General features: G+C 35.9%; 1 protein-coding gene across 11 annotated transcripts in view; it reads left to right on the top strand.

Moving 5' to 3' along the window:
* Window positions 1-26,007, top strand: part of RFX3 (regulatory factor X3) — a 349,544-nt gene that overhangs the window by 88,086 nt on the left and 235,451 nt on the right. For 4 of the 11 annotated variants that reach the window (XM_056805460.1, XM_056805459.1, XM_016424240.2 and 1 more), the window contains exon 2: window positions 12,682-12,961. The exons of 6 other annotated variants lie outside the window; for them this stretch is intronic. Coding sequence is in view for 1 of the 5 variants with exons in the window: in XM_007499524.2 (XP_007499586.1) it covers window positions 855-858 (4 nt within the window). In the remaining 4 variants the exon portion in view is untranslated. Of the gene's footprint in view, window positions 1-802; window positions 859-12,681; window positions 12,962-26,007 lie in introns of all 11 variants that reach the window. One more of the 11 variants, XM_007499524.2, reaches the window with a different exon arrangement.

Here is a 26,007-nt window from a genome sequence, read left to right on the forward strand (position 1 = left end):
CTATCGTATTTCAGGAAAAAAGGATTGCATTTGATGCAGTTTAAAATTGCTTCTCCTCTTCTGACCCCTTTAAAGTCCACTGTCATAGACTATTTGGAGATATTACTATATAGAGCATTTTGGAGTTTTTTGCTGTATTTAAAAATGCATTTTAGTTCTTCCTTTGAAAAGAAACCTTTCCAGCATAAATCAAAATGTTATTGCTATAATGAGACAGCATTGTAGAAGAGAATAAAAAGGTGTGAACTTCTTTTCTCATCTGCATATATGAGGCATTAATTTCATAGATGAAGGGCCTATGTACATGTGAACAATGTTATTTAGGGAAAGCATATTCTTCATGAATAAGTAGTGCTTTGTTTTCACACAGTGGATTGCTTTAGAACATTTCTTGCACAATTAAAATAATTTTTCCATTACCTAAAAGTAGTCCCTAAAGCTTTTTACATTTTTTAATCTTTTCAAAACTTTGCCATTTTGTAAGAAAATTAGATTCAACATAAATTTCAAATTAAATTACAGTGCCCAACAGGAATCCAAATTTACTCTATGTCAGAAAGAACTCCAAACTAAATGTAAAAGGAGTTGTCAATTCTGTTAGAAGTTTGCTGTCTGCCTATGTCTCTCACACATACAGAGACTACATATAGCATATTTTAAAGGTCTAGGATTTCTTAAGTGTGAGTATGTCCACCACTTATGCAGGTAGCAGATCTTCAGTGCTTTAATAGATGATCATCATGAGTTTCTTTGAATAAAAACTTTCTTACCATCTTGTGCTGACAGATCTGTCCATTTTTAGGTGGGTCCTCAACTGACAGATGCAATCTGTTGTTTAAAGCCTTTCCAACTTGATGGGTAAGTCCTGCTAAAGTCTGTGGACCTTGAAGGTAGTCTTTAAGAACTAAGGATCACTTTCTCCTTGGATAAAGATTATTAACTTAAAATCCAGAAGTTTAGAAAAAATGGAAAACGAAGTCAAGTAGCTTCTGTGCTTCCTGGAATCTCATTTTAACTACTGGAGAAAAAGAGTACTGAACAAGGTAGCTTCAAACTACAAAACCTTGTTTGTGGAAGCCACTAGGCTAAAAGTTTCCCTGCTTTCTTCTTGACAAGTAATCGAGTGAGATCCATTAGTTTCCTACTATATTTTATCCCTGGGAATTTTGACTTCCAATTCTATATTGCACCTACTTTGTTTAAACAAATGGTGTTAATAGGCCAGTCTTCTCTAGTTGGCTAGAGTGTGGTAGTTGCTTCAGTTAATAACTAATTTAGGATTAACTGATGTTAGGTATAATTATGACCACCTGGAAGTGTATAGTATATATAAAACCCATATTTCCCACATGCAGCCAAACTTCAACAGCATACTAACTTTTCCTGCCTTTTCTTTACGTTTCTCAAAGAGCATTAATTGGACTTGGAGATATCCAAGCTCTGCTGCTTACATTCTATATGGTTGTGATGAGTCACTTTTTGTCATCTGTAAAACAAGAAAGTTGAACTGGATGACCTCTGAGGCCCCTTCCAGTTGAAACTTGATGACCCAATGTATCTAATTAGCAGCTAATGAGAGACTTAGAATTGCATAGTGAAGCTTGTTAATTGTTTGTAATATCAATAGTTTATAGTAAAATAAGGGAGACATGATGGACAAATATACACCCAAGACATATATACTAGTGACCCCAAATCATTATGTATTCTTTTATTGACATCTAGGAGGAGACTCCATGGCACAATGGATAGTGCACTGTCTCTTAAATCAGGAAGACTTCTGTTTGAATCCAACCTCAGACATTTAGTATAGCTATGTGAGTCTGGGCAAATCACTTCACTTCTCTCAGAACTCTGCTTCCTCATATGTAAAATTGGGTAACACCTACTGCACCTACAGGATTATTGTGAGGAGCAAAAGACCAAACCAGAAAGCACTATGTAAATACTACCTACCTATCTCATTAACTATTGTTAACCTGACTTTTTTGAATGCTGCAGTCCTTGGTTCTCCTTCTACCTTCCTAATCAATCTTCTGTGACAGTGATGGTGAACCCCTTTAGAGCCAAGTGCCCAAACTGCAACAGTCATGCCTTAATTAACCCAGACAGGGGAGGGAGGAAGCACTCCCATTGGGCTGCTGGGCAGAGAGGCATGCAAGAAATGGGTCAGATCACTTGCTAACAATAGAAATCCTCTCATGTTTCCTGAGTCCATTTATCCTTCTCCACCATTCTCCATTAAATTAAATCCATAAGGCAAAGAATATTTTGTCAAAGTAAAATTTTATCCACATATAACTGTGTATTTAAAGTGTATTTGTACAAATAGAAATTGTTATAAAATTTTTTAATTTAAATTTTTATTGGTTGATTGGTCCTATTAGTTCATTGGTCACCTGTATGATTGTGAAGTTGAGATTGATAGTATCAATTTTTGGCCTTCCAACTTTTCTACTCCTGTATTTTTTCACTGTCTATAACATTTGCACTTAAGTTTTATTTTCACCTTACAACTGAATATGTCAAAGTCAGAGAGTCAGAGCTTAGTTTTTTAAAATTCCTTCTGTTGTCTTTCATCCCTATCCCTTTAAGTCGCCATGCTCTCAGTCTCAAGGCAAGTAGTCGCAGATTCATTATTTGTTGTTCTTTTTCCATTATTATCCTTTCTGTTCCTTTATGGCATAATCTTTCTTCAATGTATCTTTGTTTCCCCTTTTTCTCTCCTGTGTAACAATCCTATTCACAAGGCCTTATCTAACTGGAGGCAATAATTTTGGGAGGCCCAGCTCTATTGCTACTTCACTGGATAGATGACCTTGGGGAAAGTCATGTTTCAGTCTCAATTCTGTCACAAAAATGACATCTAAGACCCCTCCCATATCAAAAATGCTTTGATCTTATGATTTCTGTTGTCTCTCCCCTCTATTTCCTACCCTTATTTCTTCCTTCTGTGCCCAATAAAATGTTTAAAAGACTATGCTACTTTGTTAGTCTTAACTTCATAAAATTCTTTTGATGATTTTCAGTTGGTTCTTAGGCCATTACAGAGCCTGAAGAGAACTTAGAAGCCAGTTAGTCAAAGCCATACCTAAACAAGACTGTCCTCAGGGCCAGCTGGGTGGTTTAATGGATAGCCAGGCCTAGAGACAGGAGGTCCTAGGTTCAAATATGGCCTCAGATACTTCCTAGCTTAGCTGTGTGACCCTGGGCAAGTCATTTAATGCTCATTGTCCAATCCTTACCACTCTTCTGCCTTAGAACCAATACACAATAGTGACTGTAAGGCAGAAGATACGGGTTTAAAAAAAAACAAACTGTCCTAGACCTGACCCCTTATCACCAAGAAGTCTTCTAGAAATGCTGGTCTTTAAGGAATACCTAGAAAAGGACCAAACTGTGTCAACTGATGCAATACATTTGCATGTACTAGAGATAGAGAAGGATGAACATTTTTATTCCCAGAGTGATAATAGTCCAAATGTAGTCTGACTATGGCATAATACAAGCAACATGAAAGAACACTAGACCCTAGAGTCAAATAATCTCCATGCAAATCCTTGCTTCTGACACTTTTTACCAGTGACCTTGGACAAGTCACAGGACCTTAGTTGATTCATCTCTAAAATGAGGGGAGTAGATTAGAGAGCCTCTAAGAAATCTTTCAACTTGTATTTCTGGTCCTATGATGTCATGATCATCTCCCTTGTTTTGAGTTTTGTACCTCTTTGGCTTAGCAGAAGGTAGTGTTAGTATTTGACTGCCACTTTTGATTCATATTGAGATTTCAGCCTGCTAGAAATCACTTATCTTTCCCAAATGAACCACTGTCCAGGCAAGCCTCTTGATTGCTGTTTCTGGTTTCAGAACTGAAGGGAGGGGAGGAAGAATAGGAAACAAAGGCAAGATAACCATAAAAACACTATAGAGAATGTGGGTGGAGTAGAGGGAGGGAAATTTGGCTGAGTATTTCCTGAAATAGTGTTCCAAGAAGGAAAATTCCCAATCACATTACTCAGATCCCCAGGAAGAACTTCTTTCAGGCCATAGTCTTTGGTGTGGGCAGCAAGGTGGAGTGGCCAAGAGGCTATGGAAGAGATAGTTTCAGAGGAGTTATTGGCATACAATATTTTCCAAACTCAGCCTGGTTGAGAATGTTTGTGAAATTATCTTCAATATATTTTCATTATAGCATTTATAAGTATTCTCCACGTAAAATCTTACTTTGATACCACATTGTGGAATGGAGGTGCCTCTGGGTTATGGATGACTATCAGAATGCAAACTGGGGAGGCTTTGAATGTGATCCTGCTGATGGGCTGTGTGGCTGCCATCCCAAGACTAGCCTAACTCAACGTGTGTGCAAGCTCATCAATAGAAGATTAGTCAGCAGGTGATGATCATTATCGGTGACGGCACACTGTATTAGGGAAGGGAAGACTTACCCTGATCTAGAGCTTTTGAAGTATTAATAAAAAGTATAATATATTTATGGATAATACCCATTTTCCTCTTTTCCCCATTTTATTTTGCCTGTTTTTTAAAATTAGATTTCATATTCTTTGGGGACAGGAACAAAAAGTTAATTTTACTACATTCCTGGCAGCATCCTAATGTGGGCAACTTCTCCCCAACTTAGTATGCCTAACTTAAGTATGCCTCTTACATCATAACAGTTCCCTGATACCAGTTCCATGAAAGAAGCATTAATTAAGGACTTCCTGTATGCATGCCTATTCTCCCTCTCTCTTATCCCTCCCAGCACAGGTGATCATTAGAAAGAAGCATTCAGGGTAGTGGAGAAGGATATTTGGCATCTGCTCCTCTCACATGCTGGCCTCACTATTATTATCTGCTTGCTAGAAATGAAACAATGTAAGGAGGAAATAGGAAATTCAGAGTTAATTTGTGAGATATTCAGGTGCAATCTGGACCATGTTGGAGATATTTCATAATATATCATTATTATACCTAGCATTTAAGTGGTTTTATGTATATAACTATATATATGAGTATATATATATATATATTCTTTTCTAAGCATTTTATAATTATCATCATATGTGGTCCTCACAAGAAGCCTTGGGAGGTAGAGGTAGCTCTTATTCACCTCATTTTACAATGAGGAAACTGAGGCAAGCATAGGGTAAAGTGACTTGCCCCAGGTTCATATAGTAAGTGTCCAAGATCAGACTTGAATTCAGATCTTCCTGCTTTCAGGTTTAGCACTCTACCTTACTGCTTTACCACTACCTGCCCCAAGATAATCATGTAAATTTTTAAATAGCAAATATTCTACTCCCGATATTTCTAAACTTAAGTGAACTAATACTGCGAAGTGGTACTACTACTGCTACTACTATGACTAACAATAGCCAGCAATTTGTAGATCACTTTAAGATCTGCAGGATGTTTTATGTCTATCTCATTGAGCATGTAATACTACAGGTATTATGACCCCCCAGTTTACAGATGAGGAAACAGTAGGCTTACTGAGACTAAAGTGCCCAGGTTCAGACATATAAGTTTCTGACATAGGATTCAATACAGGTTTTCCTGATTTCATATCTAACATGGTGTACATTTATTTTGTACCACACATTAATGGTTTGTAGTCAGAAGAACTGGTTCCCAGCTACTTCCTATATAGGTGATACTGGGTTGAGTCATCCATTCTTGAACCTCAGTTACAAAGTAGGAGGTCAGAGTGCATGATTCCTATGAATTCCTTCCTACTCTTTTATATAATACTTTTATCCTAAATAGTCAGGAAGATTCAATCAGGATATCTAGGTAACTGCCTCCTGTGGTTTACTCGTTTTGTTAGGGACCTGCTTATGTTGGGCATATTTTCCAAACCTGTCCCATTCCCACCTTCCCCATCTTCTCATAGCTCTTCTCCTCTGCAGTAGTCTCTGTAGATAGTTGTGTCATTGTTCTTTATTGTTTTTCTCCAATTGAGTTTTGCCATGACAATGCTCTTCATTATTCCCACTTGAGTATATAGAAAAACATGTGGTTTCTTCATCCCAATTAACCAAAGTTTAAGTGAATGTAAGATATAAAATCCTGTCAAGACAAGGAGTGCACAAAATAATTCATAGTTATGTCTGCTCCTAGTCACTCTTAAAACCTAGGAGAATCTATATAAAATAGCAAAACTATATCAGTGCAATAATTTTATTGGAAGTTTTTCCAGTGACTCAATTTTTGGGAACTCTGTTACCAGAATTAGAAGCAAATAGAAAGAATTTGTATCTTGATATTTGTGCTATCAACCTGGAGTTGAATAGTACTTTCTAATTGATGTAACATTCTCCCAGGCAATGATGTCAATAGCAGTCTGGGTATTCTTTGGTGACTTGATTCTTCCCAACTTTGGAGTGGCCCTCCCTAGCTTAGAGAAGTTTGTACCTAATACCACTGCCTGCTACTTAGCATGGTGTAGTGGAAAGAACATAGGGGTTGGTCAGATAATCTAGGCTTAAATTCAACTATGCTTTTCCTAAACTTTGACCTTAGAAAATTATTTTAATTCTCTAGGTCTCAACTATAAAATGTATATGGGGGATGGTGGTTGGGGTAGTGGAAGGATAGACTAGATGATTTCTAAAGCTCCTTCTAGTTTTAAATCCTATAATTCTCTGTCATCTCTGCAGGTAGCCTACAGCTAAGGAGACCAGAACTTTCTAAGTTAGTCTCTTCTGTGCTCAGGTCAATCTTGTGCAAAGGTAGCTTTGTTCCTAGAGGATTTGTAATCAAGGTGTCATTGTATATACACTTCATTTTATATCCTGAATACTTTCAAAGAAGCTGAATGTAGGATATAGCCTATTAGTTGCAGGTGTTCTCTATCTATTGCCTGGGAGAGCTGAGAGTCTGTTGTAGGTGGGAGCTAGAAGTGATGCTTTAAGCTTATGAAGGATGCCAAAAACTAAAATAATGTCTCTTCAGTACAGTGGAGCCTATAGTCTAGTCTCCATGAATGTTAGGGCAGCATGCCAAGTAAAGCTGGCTTGATTCTGTAAGCAGGAGCCCTTTGCAGAAGGATTCATGGTAATTAACCAATTCAAAGTGCAATATTTTCATTTCATTAATTTGGCAGAAAACAACTAAATATCAAAAGCAAGAGCATTTTTGACATTTCGTTTGCTTCTTGTAAAATAATGGATATTATGAGTTATGCTGGGAAAGAAAGATCTTGCATTTTCCTATCTCCAGTTCCAAATACTTGATGAAAATTTAGTTTACTCAATCTTAAAAGAAAATTAAATAGTAATAATAAGCTGCAATGGTAACTGATAAAAATAGATTCTCATTTTATGGATTTGAGCTTGCAGGAGACTATAGAGGAGGTCTCTTTGCTAAGACCTGACCCATTGCTTTACAAATAATTTTTTTCTCTAGCTTTCCAATCTATGGCATTCCAATTGGATATAATTCTTTTCACCTCTTTTTTCTTCTTAGTGTATTTCCCTTTCAAACAGTGCATGCCCCAGCAGGTTCCTTTTTTTTTTTTTAAAGTAAATTTTTAACAATATCTTTTGTTACCTACATTTCTTTTATCCCTCTCTCAGCTTCTCCTGTAGTGCTAATAAAGGTGGGGGGGGGGAGGTTGAAAAGAGAAAGAAATGAGTTCCTCAAAACTAACATAGCAAAAAACAACAAAAAACCTAACATCATATGCATATATCTATAATTCAACCTTTGCAAAGAGGAGGGGTAGAGGAAGGTTCTGGTGTCTCCTCTTATATCTTCTTTGGAGCCAAATTTCATCACCATGACAGTTTCGATTAGTTTGGTCTTATATTTTCTATTTACATTGTTTGATTGTTTATTGATATTTTCCCTCTTTCTAATATTTCTTTTGGACTGATGAATTGGTTTTTTTTCATAATATGTCATTTGTAAGGATTGTCTATGTGCCTTACCAAATGGGCATTTTGAATGATTTGTGAATAAAAAGAATATATGGGGATATCTGGGTTGTTTTTTATTTTCTCCAGAATTATTAGGTTTCATAAGTTAGTTTGAATTTATTTATTTATTTATTTATTTTTATTAAAGCCCTTAGCTTCCATCTTGGAGTCAATACTGTGTATTGGCTCCAAGGCAGAAGAGTGGTAAGGGCTGGGCAATGGGAGTCAAGTGACTTGCCCAGAGTTCACACAGCTGGGAAGTGTCTGAGGCCAGATTTGAACCTAGGACCTCCCATCTCTAGGCCTGACTCTCAATCCACTGAGCCATCCAGCTGCCCCCAAATTAGTTTGAATTTAAAGACAGACCTTCTGATCTGTCATTAGTGCTTACTCCCTTTTCCATTAAAAATATAAACTTGGTCTTTGCTTTCAGTGTTTTATTCATCTCCATTCTTTGAAAAACTGGCACTTTTTTATTTCAACACCTTGCATTTTATTTTATCCATTTTTTGTGATTGTATTTTCTCTCCTTTGTAAGCTGGGTGAAATTTAGTCTGAAAAATACTGAATAGAAGTAAAACAAAAGTTTCTAGAACGTGAAATTCCATGATAAATTTATACATCCACATGCAATAAACAGATTGCTTGAGCAAAGGCAATTCTTTAAGGAATTGTCAATAGCACTTCAAGTGTAGAGGTCATGTTTTGCATCATTGATTTAGGTCAACATGAATGGTTCTGGAATAGTCACAATCCTAAGCTCCTGTTAGCATCCTCAGCAACCTGGAATTTTTATGCTTGTCAAACTTAATGAGTACGTAGAGCCTCATAGACTTTGAAATTTTTGAAGTATCAGCATATGGTACTAGTGGCTCATTTCATTAACTTCAGTAAGCTTTTGAAATCTTAACTACCTCAAAGCTGAGGGAGAATTTCTTCTTAACTAGCAGTCAGGACAATGTAACTTGAAGTGACAGCCCCAGTGGACTAATCAGTTGTATGGACAGGATTCTCTAGTATCTAGATAGTTCCCAGCAATGTGGTCGCAGAAACCTAAGCTGAGCAAATAAACCATAAATAAGATCCTAGATCTTTATATTCCTCATAGAGTCATAGTAGCAATAATACTTTATAACAAATTAATTTTTATAGTTCCTGAGGGTTTTCAAAATACTTTCTTCACAACAATTCTGTAAGACAACTAGATAGTAATAAATATGCTTCCCTTTTACAGATATGGAAATTAATATTATAGTAGGTCAGTTGTTTTTCCCATGGTCATAAAATAAGTGGCAGAGGTGTTTTTCAGATCAAGACTTCCTCACTTCTTTTTACCATCCTACCTCTTGTAAAAGGGCTACTGAATGTTTGCTGTTTAAAAGTTTACACAATTATCTTGTCTTTGGATAGCCTCATTTTTTCTGTAACCTTGAAACCCAATAGACTTTCCAGAAATAAGAAATATACTGTGAATTTACTGCTTAATTTGATGGACAGAGCTTTTGTTATTTGGCCAGTAATATCTGTGGGGGTGATGATAATAATGATGTGAGTATATTCATATGACTTTTTATAGTTTACAAAGCATAGGTAAAACTAGTTCTTTGGGAAGAGATACTTCCAGAATTCTCAAAATCTTTTCTCAGCTTTTTCCCTTTAAAAAATTACAGCTTTACTGTGTCCAGAATTGTCAGATCTAAATGTCACCATATTTCAGTCCTGTTTATTTGGTCTTCATTCTCAGTTTTGACCATTTGAAATTTCACATCATTTAACCTCCCAATACTCCAAGTGGCTCTCTAAGACTACAAATCACAGAATAGTTGCTGAACTGCACTGATAGAGGGAATTTGCTCCCTTCAAATTCCCAACACCAATGAAATCATAGCTGAATCCCATTCCCCCTCAAAGGGGGAAAAGATCAATTTTTCCATTAATAAAGAAGTATCTATTGTACCCTATAAGTAAGACTCTAAGCTATGTGCACTATGTACATGGATACATGCATACACATTTATATGTACATATACATATGAATGCATTTACCTATAGAAATAATGTATACATATACACATACCAGGTACTTGCATTAACACATGGAGTGGCCAGGAAAGTCTTTAGGAAGATGCTGCTTGAGCTATGTTCATGATGTATAACATGGATAAAGCAAGGATATTAGGAGGCAAGTCCAGCATTTCAGGCTGGATGAGAGTGAGAATGGATAGAGACAAATGTAAAAGGCATCTAATGAAAAATCAGTAGAAGATTGGATATAAAGTATCAAAGTAAAAAAATCAAAGATTATTGGGTTTTTTTCATTGGATGATTAGGAGATTGGAAAAGGGAATATATCCCAGGCACTGTGCTTAAAATGCTTTACAAATAATCTCATTCAAAATCACTGTGATAAAAAGTTTTCCTCCTTTCCTTAGTGAGACTTATTCCTCACTCTTAAAGTGTGCTTAAAACTGCTTTTGACATTCCTGATATGAAACAGGTGCATTATATATGAATTTAAAATGCAATGTGGGTCAAATTAACCCTCTTGAACAAGATCAAATTTTAATTAAAGTACTTTTTGGTGGTATGCAGATATATTTTTTTAAACTGAGAAAAATCTTCCCTTACAACACAGGTATTTTAAATGAGTAACAAATATCTATAATATTCCATGGCATTTTATCAACATAGTAATGCATGTATGAATGATGAATATTTCAATAGTTCAATTAAAAAACATTTATTAAGTGTCTTCTATGGGCTAAATGCTAGGGATGCAGACATAGAAATGGAACCATTCCTGCCCTCAAGGAACTTGCATTGTGTTGGGGGGACACAATCATATTTAAAATATAATGCAAAATAAAGAATTATTAAATGGGAGGATCAGAAAGATTTCATGTAGAAGTTATGTGGCTCTGGAGTTCAGTTTTTCAGGAAACTAGGAATTCTTAGAGTGGAGATGAGGAAGGGGTGCACAGCAAGCATAGGAGAAGAGTCAGCCAATAAACATTAAGTACCTACTTTGTGCCAAGCATTGTGCCTTTAAGCACTGGGGATATAATTAAAAGCAAAAGACAAACACACTCTCAAGAAGCTTATAGTCTAATGGGAGGACAACATGTGAACAACTCTGTACAAACAAGTTAGACTATACAATGGATAAATCTCAAATAATCAACAGAGAGAAGGAACTAGAATTAAGGGGGATCGGTAAAACTTCCTTTAGAAGGTGAGATTTTTACCTGGGATTCAGGAAGCCTGAAAATCCAGGAGGCAGAGATGAAGAGGTAGAGCATTCCGGGTATGAGGGACAACCAGTGGAAATGACGAGTTAGTTGATGGAGTGTCTTGTTCAAAGAACAGCAAGGAAATCAATGTCACTGTATTACAAAGTACATGGAGGGGTATAAGGGACAGGCTGTGCTTTAAGACTCAGAAATGGGAGATGGCATATTGTGTATGAGACACAGAAAGAAGGCCAAATTGGCTGAATCATCAAGTATGTGAAGGGGAGTTATGTATAATAAGGCTGGAAGGGTAGTTTGGAGGCAGGTTGTCAATAGTTTGACTAATTTGACTCAAATTCGTAGAAATTTCAGCCTGAATTGAGAGAAATATCTTTATACCTTCTAGGCTCCACTCTTGCTTTATTCTTTTGCTGCTAAGGCGAGTCAGGATTCTTATACTTGAAACTTAACAGCTTGTCATATTTCTTTAGTTTCTCTTTTTTAAAAACTTTTTCGGTGTTTTTGTATTGATTAAAAGCAAATCAACATACTGTAGTAAAGCTAGAAAATAAAAATGAATGTGGATACAAAGAACATTGCTGATGTTGCATCTTTTGTTGTTGAAGAAGCAAAAAAATAAGGATTTTTTATTTAAAAATATAAAATGTATTAGAACTAAACTTTTCGAAGTAAAAAACTTGGAATGTCTAATACATTTGTATAGAATGCAAATTACATAAATACATATATAGTTGTCTATAAAAAGTAAATAATCAAAGAGAAGCAAATTGGAAAACAACCATAGAAATATAAACAATCTCAGAGTTGGGAAGGAATTCAGAGACCTGCTCATTCTGCATCAGAAAAAGAATCCCCTCTATAAAATACCCCAGAATCAATTGGTTAGTTGCCAAGCACTGTGATATGTGCTAGGGATACAAAAAGATACAAAAGACAGGCCTTGCCTGCCCCTAAGGAGCTTACAGTCCAAGGGTGTTCTTCCTGCTTTTGATTAAAGAGTTCCAGTGGGGAGTCAACTACTGCCTCTCCAAAGTGGCAGTTTTGTAGTCTAGTTATCTAGTTTTTAGGAAGTTTCCCTATAAATCTGCTTCTCAGCAATTTCTACTCATTGTTTATAGTTCTTCCTTCTTGGGCCAAGCAGAACAGGTCATCCTTCTTTGATCTGATATCTTTTGAAATACTTGAAAGCCAGTCATTTTCATCATGAAGTCTTCTCTTCTCTAAACTATCCATCCCCAGTTCCTTCAACCATTCTTCGTATAGTGTTCAGTCCTTTACCTTCACTCTCTTCTGGATAGTTTTCAGCTTATTAACATTCTTCTTAGAATGTGGAACCTCAAACTCAGCACAGTACTCTAGATAGGGTCTAACCTTGTAGTGGTATCAACAAATAACAGTAGCTAGCATTTAAATAGTGCTTTAAGGTTTACAAAGCATTTTACATATGCAATCTCATTTGATCTTCACAACTCTGTCAGATCACTTCTATTATTATCCTCATTTTTTTTTAGATGAGGGCATGAGAAGAGAGACTGATTTACTGGAAGTCCCACAATAAGCACCCAAGTAAGGATTTGGACTCGGGGCTTCCTGAATCCAGCACTCTGTCCACCGCTTCACCTAGCAGCTTATACCTAGCTAGTACAATGGACTCCAGAGGGAAAACTTCCGAACCATAAGAACTAAACAAAAGTGAAATTGGTTTTGTTGGAATAGTATGAGTTCCCCTCAATGAAGGCCTTTTCCATAGAGACAAAACTTGCCTCTACATCTGACTTCTTCCCTCCAAGGGTAAGCAGAGCTGTTGATATAATTCCTCTTCTATATGATGAGCCTTCATCAAAACTTGAAGACAGCTTTGGGGTTTCTCCAAATACTTCTCATCTTCCAGTCTAACAGCCCCAGACCTTTCAACTGATTATGACATCAACTCAAGACCATTAACCTCCTTTCTACCATTATCTGGAGGCAAACTCTTTTATTAATTGCCTCCTTACAATTCCCTGACCATGACTCATCTAAGAGACATCTAGACACAGGTAGCATAGAATAGAACTGTTACTTCTATAAACTTGTACACCATTAGTGTTAAACTCAAAAAGAAATGGGACCACTAAGCCAGATTTAAGGATCCCTGTAAGCCACATATTGACTTAGAAAGTCACATCTAGACATCTATGTTCTCTTTTTTTTGTTAAATATTACTAAATATATTTTAATTTGGTTTGACAGCATTTCTGTGGGCAACATATGTGACACCAATGCTGAGCATCTGCTTTTTTTTTTAAACCCTTACTTTCTGTCAAAGAATTGATACCAAGGATTGGTTCTAAGGCAGAACTGGTAGTATCATGTAACTTTTCATCATGTAACTTGTTTTAGCTAACCTCCTTCACAGCTTTGTATCATTTATAAATGATTGGAAAACTACGTATGCTATATCTTAGCCACTGATTTTTTAAAATGTTAATATCCCAGGGCCAAACAAAGATCTTTGGAATCTTGTTAGACATTTCTTTCTAAATTGACATTGATCTAGTAATAACCACTCTTTGGGGCTGACCATCCAAATCAGTTCCCCCAACTATACTATTTTCCAGGTCACATGAGATACTATGCATGCTAAAATATAGGTAAATTAATCTGTAATATTCCCTGCATCCTTTAATGCTGGGGGTATCTCACATTCTCCACAGTTTTTCAGAGATCTCTGACAGTAACTCTCACGGAAGTATGTTTACTCAATATTTCAGAATGTAGGTTGTCTGGCACTAATATTCTCCCTTTTATCCTATGACACTGCCACCACTCCAGATGTAGGCCCTCATCACCTTACACTTTGATCATTGTAATAGCCTAGTGGTGAGTCTGCTCGCTTCAAGTCTCTTCCCACTCAGAGCTATCCTCCATTCAGAAAGAGATTTTCCTTAAAATTTTTTTTAAAAGTCCAATCCTATTACCATCTCCCTACTCAATGAAGTCCAAAGGCCCCCCTTTTTTATTTGAGTGTGACATCATTGTGCTACATCACCTCTTGACCTCTATTGTTATATAATCCATTCTGAGCAACAGTCCCATCTTTTCTTTGATCCTCCTTTTCCCCATTAATATAGCTTAATATAGCTTAGATTTTTATTGTTACTTGGCCTTAGTTTTCCTTGCCAGTCTTAACTTCATTCTAAGCATTAGTGTTCTTGTTACTGTTGATTACCAACATGTGTCTCACTTTTGAATGCATGCTCTCTTATTGGCCCTTGTTTCCATCTTCTTGATAATTCCTAAAAATCTAACTTGGTCTTTATGGTTCCTGTGCATTCACATCAGTCTCTTTAGACAACTTTCCCTTTCTTTTCTCATTAGTATTCTTTCTCTTCGTGTATTCATAATATTCTTGAGAGCTTTCTCTTCCTTTAGGAATGAATTCTTTTATAGTATTTAGTACAAGAGGGGCAATATATGATTAGAGATTAAGGATTCAAAGAAAACTTATACATCTTGTGGTCCAATCCCCTCACTTTATAGATAAGAAAATTGATCCTACCAAACCTTTCTTTTAAACCTTTGAAATCTTTTTTGAGAAATCGAGGGTTCTGATCTGACTATGGCTAGCTTCCTTCTATCACAAATTCGGCCACTTTTGTGCAGTGTTCCTTCCACATGTCTCCCCAACCAGACAGTTCTTCATTGCTTGTAAGATTCACCTCCAGAATAACTGTTCCCCTCATTGTTTCTCCAACTTTCAAAGGATGAAATTATCATTAAGGTGAGCCAAATAACTATTAGTTGGATGGGGTTTTGGCAAAGACAGTAGGCCACCAGATGTACAGCTAATTGAAGTTTTCCCATCACTGCTATATCATACTTCTGTGCCAAGCTTGTGATCTATTGCTTGAACTCCCTATGGCGAGGAGGAAGTAGATAAGATCTTTAGTATGCTCCAGTGACCATATCACCTCTCCTTCTGCCTCTGTTGATCTTAACCCAATACTCATTAAAATGCTTTATTCTCTACCCCTCAATTTCTTGATTTCTTCTTTTTAGTATAACTTAGTAATATGCACTAGTGTTTCATATCCTCCTTTCACTCCTTTGCTGGTTCTTATAATTGCTCTTCCAGGGTTTTATTCCAGTTCCTATCCTACAAATACCAGAAATAACTATATAATGAAATTTGTCTTTTTTGAGAATAGCCTTTATAAATTACTTGTTTTGAACATTTGTTTATAGGAATCTGAGGACACAAAGGTTTTGTTCCTGACTTTTATTAAATTTTATATCCTGTAAATTTGAAAGTACCTTTCTTACTAGTCTTACATTGTAGTTACTCTCTTTAGTATCTAGCATGGTAGATGTCCTTAGGCCTGTTCTCCCACTTTCTTTGCAACTTAATGCCCTCCCCCCCCCTTGTTTTTTTTTTTTAACATTTTCAAGACACCAGGCAAATACAATTTTTTTGACCAGCCCTTATTAAATGCACTCCACCCCTGACCAAGAACCAATTGTTCTTATATTTTTTAGCAGTGGTCTAAAATTCCAATTAGTTTATGTCACTAACTTAACTTAGTTTATGTTACTTCTTAACTAGCTTTTCTCTTTCCATTTTCTGCTTTCTTATTCTAATCCCTTGCTTTTGATTCATAGCAGTAGTGAAAACATCATCTATGCCACTAAGATCTTCTTTTTCTTGCCCTAGACTTCATTATTCTTAGCAGTGTTTTCTAGATTTCTTTGGGGAATATCATTTGTACTCATCTATCACCAGAAGGCCAAACAGGTGGTGACAGAACAAGGATTTGGTTTGAGTTCTTCCTACTGCAAATGTGATCCTTTCAACTGTAATATACAAAACCTCCCTAACATAACTTCTTAGCTAATTTTCACATTCATTACTTGTCCTTGAAAATATTTTATTTAATAACTGTGACAGAGGGTTTGCATATAAGAAAAAGTGCCAGGCTGAAGAGTTTGTGGATCTGCTCAGGATCAGTCCCAGGAGGTCTGGAATGTTGAGTAGACAAAAGATTCTAGCTGGGATTTCAGTTGGATAGTTCTCTCAACCTTGAGAAGCCTAGGAGGAGAGGTCTGGACAAGCCTTTATCCTGGAAGATAGTCATCTCTTTCCTCTCCTGGTGACTGGACATTCTTCCCCCCAATTCCCAAACTAAAAGAACATTTGAAGAAGACATTTTGAGCCTTTGTCAAATCTTTACCTCACAGCTCCTGGTGCCCTGGGTATGAACTGTGGCCAGGGGACAAACCCCAGGGTCAGTCAACCTGACTATCTCTCAGGGGGCTCTGGCTGGCAAAGCCTGAGTTTCTCCAAACTTGAGGAGAGAGGGAAAGAGATAGTTAGAGAAAGGGACCCCCTTTTACCATTTTCCTTTCCCATTCTTTTCCCTGCAGGCTATTTTCTTTGTATTACCCTAATTGAATTAATTTAAATTAAAGTGGTTATTCTTTCCCAAATTTGAATCAAGTGTGAGTGGAACTGCTTAAAGGGGGAGGGGACATCTTCCTGAGAAGAAACCTTTTAGACTGCAATAGTGGAGGGGGACAAGAGTCAATCTGTGAGAGCAGCCATATCTGAGGAGAAAAGACTGAAGCGGGAAATTCTTTAAACTCCTTCTCCTCTCTCTGAGCCAACCTTAAATATCAGCTGTCTCTCCTAGATCCTGTTACTTTTAACACCCACAAACCTTCTCCATTACAGAACTTACTTAGTACAGCAGTATGTGCACCCACTATTTAAATACTATACCTATTCATTTAACTATCTCTTACTCTGAGAAAGGAATCTAAAGCAGTCTTTTCTAGTTATGAGAACCAAGGAAATTCCCCCCAAGTAAGTTTATAAATTTACCTATGTATGACCCAAGTCAATTTGCATGTTCAGACATCATTTTTCTTATCTATAAAAATGAGGGTTTGGGACTAAATGGTTGCCCAAATTCATATTCTAAGTATGAGCATATGTCCTATGATGATGCCTTTAATACAGCTTATGCATTATATATATTTAAAAAACAACAGGTTACTACTCTTTGATCTCTTAATGAATTCAAATATTTATCATAGTGAAACTAGCTCTTTAGTGCTATTCAAGTGAAATTAGGGGTCTAGCCTTTTACCTTGAGTAGTTTCAATGATGTTCTTGCCTTCCTTCCCCTTAAATTCTTCATCCTTTTGGATACATCTTGTAAACAGAACTTTATCTCCATAAACTTCAAGTTCTTGCTGACTTTCGGGATATATATATATATATATATATATATATATATATAATTTTAGCACTTGAAAACTAAATCACAGTAGTACCTACTTCATTTGGGCACATAATCTAGGAAAGAAAGCATTTCAGCTAAGGGCAGAATGGCTAAGTCCATTACCTTCCCCCCAATTCCCAATAGGATTATACTTAATTTTTCTAAGTTGTTCTTTATTGTAAACCTATATCTTTTGCTCTTTGGGAATAGCATATTCCGGGTTCTCTTATCCTTTTAGGTTGTTGCTTCTAAATCTTGTGCGATATCCTTAATAACATTCTTTATTTCTGACTTCTTGTTTTATCTAGAAGTTTTAGATTTTGAGAATATTTTTTGTAGTTTCAGGAGGTCATAGGTGAATTCTTTCTGTTTTCACTTTGCCCACTAGTTCTAATAAAGTTGAACAATTTTCTTTCATAATTTCCTGAAATGACATTCATGCTTTTTTTTTTTTATCATGGCTTTCAGATGGCCCATTTTTATTCTTGAATCATTCCTTCCTAATCTGTTTTGTTTTCTAGGCCAGTTTTTAATACCGAATACTTTATTTTTAATATTAGGACTTCATTTTAATACTTCTTAATGATTCATTCATTTCATTTCTAATATTCTAATTTTTAGAAAGTTTCTTACTTGGGTAAGTACGTTTTTTTACTACTTAAGCCAAGCTGTTAATTTGCTTTCAAAGTCTTTCTTCCATAGTTCTCATTTCTTTTCTGATCCTTAATTTTATTGTTTTCATTTAATTTGTAATACCATTTTTAATCTCTTACATTATTTCTTTAATGAATTCTAATTGCTCTTGTAAGCAGGCTGCTTTTTTTTTTTTTGAGGGGGGAACTTTGCTTAGAGATATTAGGCATCTTTGACTCCACAATAGCTCTTTATTTTTTTATTTTAGTAATGAATTTTCACATTTTCCTAAGTTACTTGATCCATGTTGTTTCACTCCCTTCTTCCCTCCCCCACACCCAGAGCTGATAAGTAATTCAGTCTGCATTATACATGTATTATCATGCAAAATATATTTCCATATTATTCATTTTTATAAGTGAATAATCCTATTAAACACCCCCTCCCAAACATTTAAATAAACAAGTGATAAATCATATGTTTTCATCTGCATTCCTACTCCCAACAATTCTTTCTCTGGAGGTAGATAGAATTTTTTTTTTCCATAAGCCCCTCAGAAGACAATAGTTCTTTATCATTTTTTGTTTGTTTCCTTATCCTTCCAGGGTTCTGCTTTGGGCAACCAAGCACTGTTTGCCTATGTAGGACCTCTTTTGGTTAAGTCTGTGATGTTAGCCTTTCTGGGAGACCCCCTCTGTCCTGCTGCCCTGAGTTGAGGTCTGAGTTCATCATACTCTGCTCTGGGCAACCCCATTCCATATTTAAGGTCCTTTGCTATTGACCTAGAGCCAAGAGCTGATCCTTTGATCAGTTCAAGTATTTTCATTTTACATGGTTTGGAATTTTATGTGATAGGTCCATGATGTGACCCAATGTTGTATCTTAATTTCTGCTCTGGACACTAGCCTAAAAGTTTGTTTTTTGTTGGGATTTTTTTGCCTTTGACTGGGAAGTTGACCAGCTTTCTAGATTGTTATTTATTGGAACAATGTGGAGAGGCCTGAGCTATATATCTCTTCCCCCTACTCTGCAATCTTGAATACATTTTCTATTTTATTGGCATTAGAGATGCATCTGAATTGTTATAATAGGTACTCAATATATGTTCAGGGATGGTAATTTTTCTCATTGCAAACCATTTTGAAAAAAAGTAAGAATAGATCCAGCATTTCCCCATTTACCTTCTTCTGCAATTAATTTACTAGATACTAATAATAGTTTCAATTTAATCTGGCATTTTACTCTATTTTCTCAGTAACATTGAAGATAGATTTTTTTAAAAAAAGTTTTAATTTTTTAAAGATTGATGAGGAAACTAAGACTCAGAGAGGGATTAAATAAATTGCCTATAACTACTGCAACAAAGTATTAGAGCCAGGACTCAAATCAGGCTTTTGACTAACCTTACCTACAAGGGCAACTGTTTCTTAGGCCAAAAAATGTCACCATAAAACAAAGTGCTGTTAAGTCACTCTAAGTGACACTTTCTTGACAGTTTTAACAGCATTTTATACTGCTTTAGAAAGCCCAGACAAATAATTACAAGGTCTTTAGCAAAGATTTTTTAAAAAGAATTTCAAAACAGCTTTCACAAAATTGCTCAGACAGGCATAAGACTGTATCCTTACCCTGCCTGTGCCATTAACTTCGTGTGTAAAAAGCAGAGAAGAATTGTAACATGAATATTACTTAGCTAGCACTGAGTGAGTAGGGCTATTGAAAGAAGTAAAAGGTGGGTCTTTCATGTTTGTAGCTTGGATTTGCAACTATAATGTGATCTCCTTAATAGGAGGGAACCTATCTCAAACTACTTTGTTAGCCTTATATTATCCTCCTAGAACATGTACTCTGCGTAAATGTTGGTTGACTGATTATTTGATTTATTCCACTGGTTGGAATGTTCATCTACTTAGTCCCAAGAGAAGCATTATGACTGAAATAATAATAATCTTTTTATGATTTGTGTGATCTATCTCATTATTTTATAGTCACACCAGAAACAGATGAAGATGAGAGGATCTCAGAGTGAATAATAATAATGTTGGCTTTGATCTTGAAGTTTGGCTTCTCTAGGACCAAAGGTCTGTGATAGCACTAATCATTTTTTGAAAAAGTTGAACAAAGACTGGCACTCATGGCCTAACTAGTCACCAAATAGGTTCATGATTAGGTGAATGTTCTAATGAACATTGTATCTAGAGTGTAATGCTGTTCTGTTACACTACACAGGAACTCTATTGGATTAGGCAAACCTACTTCAATTCTGGAGTAGTTCTTTAATAATATAATCTAGTCTAACTGGAAGAGGAAAAAAAAAAAAACACCTGAAATCCAAGTTGATGTAAGGTCAGTTCTAGAAATTCAGAAGGATGTGTAGGTGCTTGCATCAGGTTCCACACAGATTCTAGGAACCACTGCTTTTACTAGACTGGAACTAAACTAGCCTTTCTTTCTTTGGGGCAGTGGGGAAAATAATGGGAAGTTTGCAGATGCATTTTTTACAGTGGTTTAGCATAGAACTTTTTGTTCTAGAAAAAGCTCCTTGAACTCAGTTTTTCTTGCCTATCTTCTACCCACATTACCCTTCAACTTTCCTGGGTTTCTGCTAAGTGCTCTGGTGTTATGATGATGCCTAGTTACCTAACTGACCCTACTTTTTCTCCAGAATGAAAGTGATATTGGGCCTTGACATTCTATCAGCTATTATTAAATTACCAAGGTGGCAACTCCAGGTAAACTCTGGCTAGATCTTCAGGGGAAATTGTTCCCCAGAATCAACAACTACCAAATAACAATACCTATTGGATTCACTTTGTGGTTGTCTTTCCTGAATATATAGAATGAAAATAATTTGCCACTGATCTCCACTTTTGCAATCACTTCCTGACTGGATTTTTATGTATCCGTTTCTTATATGTTCAATCCATTCTTCATACCTCAGAATAGTATTTCTAATACACAGAACTCATCATGGCATTCCTCTGCTCAAAGATTTTCACTGGTTCCACAGTGCCTATGCCATGAAGTTTACTTCCTTTGCTTGAAATTCAAGATCCTCCACAATCTATCCAAGACTATTCCAGCCTTATCTCATTTTGTTTACCTAAACATGTTCCATGCCCTTTCTTTCTCCTGTATATGTCCTTTGCTTTCTAATCTCCACAACTTTGCTTCCATTGTCTTCCCTTGTCTCAGTTTTTGCTGGTTAAATTCCTATCTATACATTAATCAACAGGACAGTCAGCAAGCATTAAGCACTTACCATATGCCAGTCCCTTCAAATCAAGTACTATCTCCTTCTTGAAGCCTGCTTTCATATCAGTTGATGACCTGTGCCCTTAGACTTCATACTTAGAGCATTTTGTTTGCAACTTCTGTGATATGCAGTATTTTATATTATAATTACCTGCCCTATTATCTTCACCTGCTTCCAGGCTGTATGCCTTTGGAGGGCAGGAGCTTTGTCTTATCCTTAAATCTCTCTTAGTAAAGTGCTCTCTACCTAGTAGGCAACTCAATATTTATTGAATGTTAAATCAATGAATGGAAGAGGTGACAGGTAAAGAGAAAATGTATATGTAATTAAGAAAGAAAGACATTATCTACTAGTAATCAGGGTCATTGCTTAGATTGATTTGCCACCCACCTAGGAGATCCTTACCTATGAACTCTGAAAATTAACTCACTCATTATTAGATTCATCTGAGCAGTCAGATTTCTTTCAGAAAGGATTATTCCTTAACATAATATATAAAGCGGCTCCTCACCAATAAAGACATTCTCCATTCTCAGGAAACTTGAGTTTTCAATTTTGTTTGCCCATAACTTCAGACTGTGGGGGTCAAAAATAATCTAATTAAGAATGGTCATTGTGTGTGCTTTTGTCATCTTGGGGAATAGCAGAATCTCATTAGTGTTAGAACATCCAAGTAAATCCTTCTGGGGTTTCATGCCTTCTTTTAAGTACAACTAAAATAGAAACTTCTCAGTTTTTTCACTAACCAGGTCATGGAGTTTGGTTGAATTGCATATTTATCCAGGGTTAATAAAGGCTGAGCATTTGCCACCATCTTACATAGGGATCCCTGCTTGGATTTTGCCTTTTTTTTATTTTTAATCAATCTAAAGATAGTTACTTATGAGACAGTTCAATGTATTCTTTTTTAAGGATGTTTTTATTTTAGCCAAGGAAGAGTAGATTAGAAGAGCCTGTATTTGCTAAATGGTAGTAAATTTAAATTATAAAAGGAACATCCCAGGATAAGGAAATATTGAACTAAGTTAATTAAACAGATTGTGTAGCTAGACTCCTAGGCTAAACCAAAGAGAGTAAAGAAGAGTGGGGTAAAGGGGGAGTAAAAAGAAGATAAGGAAAAGAGAAGGAGCAAAACAAAGACAGGTATTTGGAGAAAAGGGCAGTAGAGAGTGTGGAGGAAGCTTCTTCCTGATTTATCCCACCTTCTCTAATTGCCACAGGACTCTTCAAATGAGTTTTCCTTTCCTTGTCTCTCCCTATTCTTGTTTACCCTAGCCACTATCTCTTCACAGCCATCAGTAGACTAAATACAGCTGTGAACCAGCTCACCCTTTCTCCACCCCCTAACCTTCACTGCACTAGTTTCCCACCTTAATCACCCACCACTTCCCTTAAGTAGTAAAAAGCAGCCTCACTGCTTTTCCTTCTCAAAATTGCTTTCTGGTTGTATTGCTCCTTGTCTAGTGGACGTAAAGAGCTAAAGCCGAGAGCTTTCATTTATCCTTTTTCTTTTGAGTTAAGAGTTAGGCTAGGCCTGGGAGGCTCTTTCAGTGAGGGAACTCAGTCAGTAATGTGCCCCATCACAGCTGTCCCTGGTTAGCTATAACCTTGATTTGCCTTATGCTCACTGATGTCAGACTTCCATATATTTTGAGAGTAAATAAGCTCCATCTGTAGTGCATGAGGAGAATGAAGGCTATGTATTTTTTTTAAATGCAAAGTTTGGATGAAATTTCTGTCATATGTCAGGGGAACAGAAAAAAAAAATGTTGGTAATCATTCATTTTAGTCCCCTTAACATGAGAAAGAATGTAATTATCAGATGCAGTGCAATCCATGGTAATGCAATTAAGCATTGTAGGGTGATTTGAGAGAAGTTATGGCCACTGTATTTGATGTCAACCTCCAAAGAATAGGACCTAATTTAGAAAGAAAATAGTTTTTTTTTAGCATATTAAAACACTTCTTGCATTACTTTATTCATAAAGAGTATGCAAGACACAATTTTTTTTAAAGTCTGATATTTGGAAGACATTATACAGTATAATGATATCAATTTGGTATTCTTTACAATTTGATAGTACTGTATCTATTTTTGTGCTTTTAGTAATGTATGCAGTGTTGAAAGCATTGCATAAAATAAAAATGTGAAATTGTATTCTACATTTATTTTGTTGTTTTTTATACCAAATGGAATTTGAGCAAGTGATTTACTGCAGAATGCTAACTTTTTAGCCATTTCAAAACAAATTTAGAAATAAATGTTCTTTGTCTTTTGAAAGCTTTTTTTTGAGGGGGGGCATACACTATCTGGTTGAATGAAGCACATAATAAGTAATTTTGATGAGATAGATCTGAGGGAGCAGGACAAGGATAAAAGCGTAACTCTAGGTGTAACTTTAATAGCATCTCTCACATGGTATCATCAAATATATATGTCAGTTGATGAAAAAGCATTCAAAGTAATAGATCATTGTCAATGGGTTATTGTCCCTTGCTTTGAAAATAATTGTACCAGCTTTGTTTTCACATTGTCTTTCAATTAATTTCTAAGTTTTATTTTAATATTCGTAGGTTTCCAGAAGCTCATTTTTCTATGATGATTTTTACTCTGATTAGTGTTGTCTCTTAGGTAAAAAAGAATAATCCAATGGGTGTGTAATTTCATCAAATTGGAAGGTCCCTGCAATGTATTTTATGTAATAATATGTATTATAATTTATGTTTCTTCTTCCTTTGTGACTCTTGCCCATGTTCTTCCAAATTTTTGTCTCTAGGGACACACAAAATAATATGGGGTCTTTCCTCATTTTATTCCAGTATTATCAAAGTACCAGTGAAGCACTCTGGCTATCTTTACTATTAGCACAAGATCAAGCAAGCTTTCTTTCAGTGCTTTGATGACATCCTTTATTTTAATGCTTTAGTTTATTAGTTATAAGCAATAGCTAATTCATACTCACTGTGCATCTTTACATTGAGACATTCAACTAAGTTTTTAAAAGGCAGTGAAGTTTTAGTTTTCAGTGATACACTACAACTCAGTAAAATATTAATATTGAAAAAAGATGAACAGATCAGTGATGAAGTAGATAGAGGGCCAGGCCTGGAGTTAGGAAAACTCCTCTTCCTGAGTCAAAATATAGTCTTAGACTACCTGTGTAACCCTGAATAAGTCACTTAACCTGTTTGCCTTAGTTTCTCCATGTAAAATGAACTGGAGACGGAATGGCAAATCATTCAAGTGTCTCTGCCAAGAAAACCTCAAATGGGTTCACAAAGAGTTGAACATAAATGAAACATCTGAACAATAGCAAATTCAAAAAAAAATGGATTTTAACTTTTATGGACCACTTGGTTATCAGTAAATATGGAATTTCATGAAAGCAATTTAGGCCCTTTTCCTTCTTTTTCAATTCTGGTTCCAACTTACTGTTCATTCATATTGTTTCTCACATACATACACTGTTGGATGATCTCTATAAAGATATTAAAATGCCTATTGAAATCTAGACAATAGATGACGCTATTTGAGAACTGTTTGGTCTTTCCCATGTGAATGGAAAGGCTCAACTCCTTTGAGCTATTACAAATCTCTTCCAGGAGGTTCTGTAGTACCATGGGGCTTGATGCAATCAGTGCAGTGTCCTCTGCCAACCAAAACATCTGCAAGATCTAGCCATCCACTGGGAGTCCCTCCTTGTACTAGTCTCCATGCTGGATCTCCTCTATCCCAGGGGCAAATACTTTTGGCAAGTTTACATCTCTTTCTCTCTCTGTCTCTCTCTCTGTTTCTCTCTGTCTCTCTCTGTCTCTGTCTCTCTCTCTGTCTCTGTCTCTGTCTCTCTGTATCTCTCTCTGTCTCTCTGTCTCTCTGTCTCTCTCTCTCTTTCCACTCTAGATAGATAGATAGGCAAACATATAGACAGACAGACAGATAGATAGATAGATAGATAGATAGATAGATAGATAGATAGATAGATAGATAGAACATTATCTATCTATGACACTTTGCTATAAAAGAGCCCTGTAAGGTGACATTTTATTCTGCCAAGTCTAATACATTTTTATAATTAACAAAACAAGCACAATGTCATCTTATTTTCTATATGTCTTTCAGTCATTTGCAAAATGGTAAAGATGTGATTCATGGTTGAACATCATTTTGGAAAGCCTGCTTATTTCCTACTAATACTTTCATCAAAGTTGCCATCAAATCATGTAGAAGATTCTCAAAAATTTTTGCATAGATAGAAAAGTATGCAGATAGGTTAATAGTTTATGTTTTATCAGTCACCTTTTGGGGGAATTAATAAGTAGAGTTTTCCCCCCCACATCTTTAATATCTTCCTTTTTAGATATCTTTTGATTTAGTTCCTCAATGTTTCATCTGCATTATGATATCTCAAATTTCATCCAGCATAACTGTTTTCCTATTTTTATTTGCTGTAGTGCCATTTATACTGCTTTTCTAGTAAGACAGATCTTATTCAGATCAGAATTGGTTACTTCAGCTTTAATGAAATGAGGCATTCTTATATCATTCAAGAGTTAATAAAAGTTTTACTTAGTTATAGCATTAAAAGGATATTTAACAAAGATAATGCAATACTTAATATGAGGACAAAGGCCCTAGTTGAGTAAATACTCTACCCTTTTCCTCTTGTCTCTATATGGAAATGCAT

This window comes from Monodelphis domestica, chromosome 7, assembly GCF_027887165.1.
Source record: "Monodelphis domestica isolate mMonDom1 chromosome 7, mMonDom1.pri, whole genome shotgun sequence".
Classification (NCBI taxonomy): Eukaryota; Metazoa; Chordata; class Mammalia; order Didelphimorphia; family Didelphidae; genus Monodelphis; species Monodelphis domestica.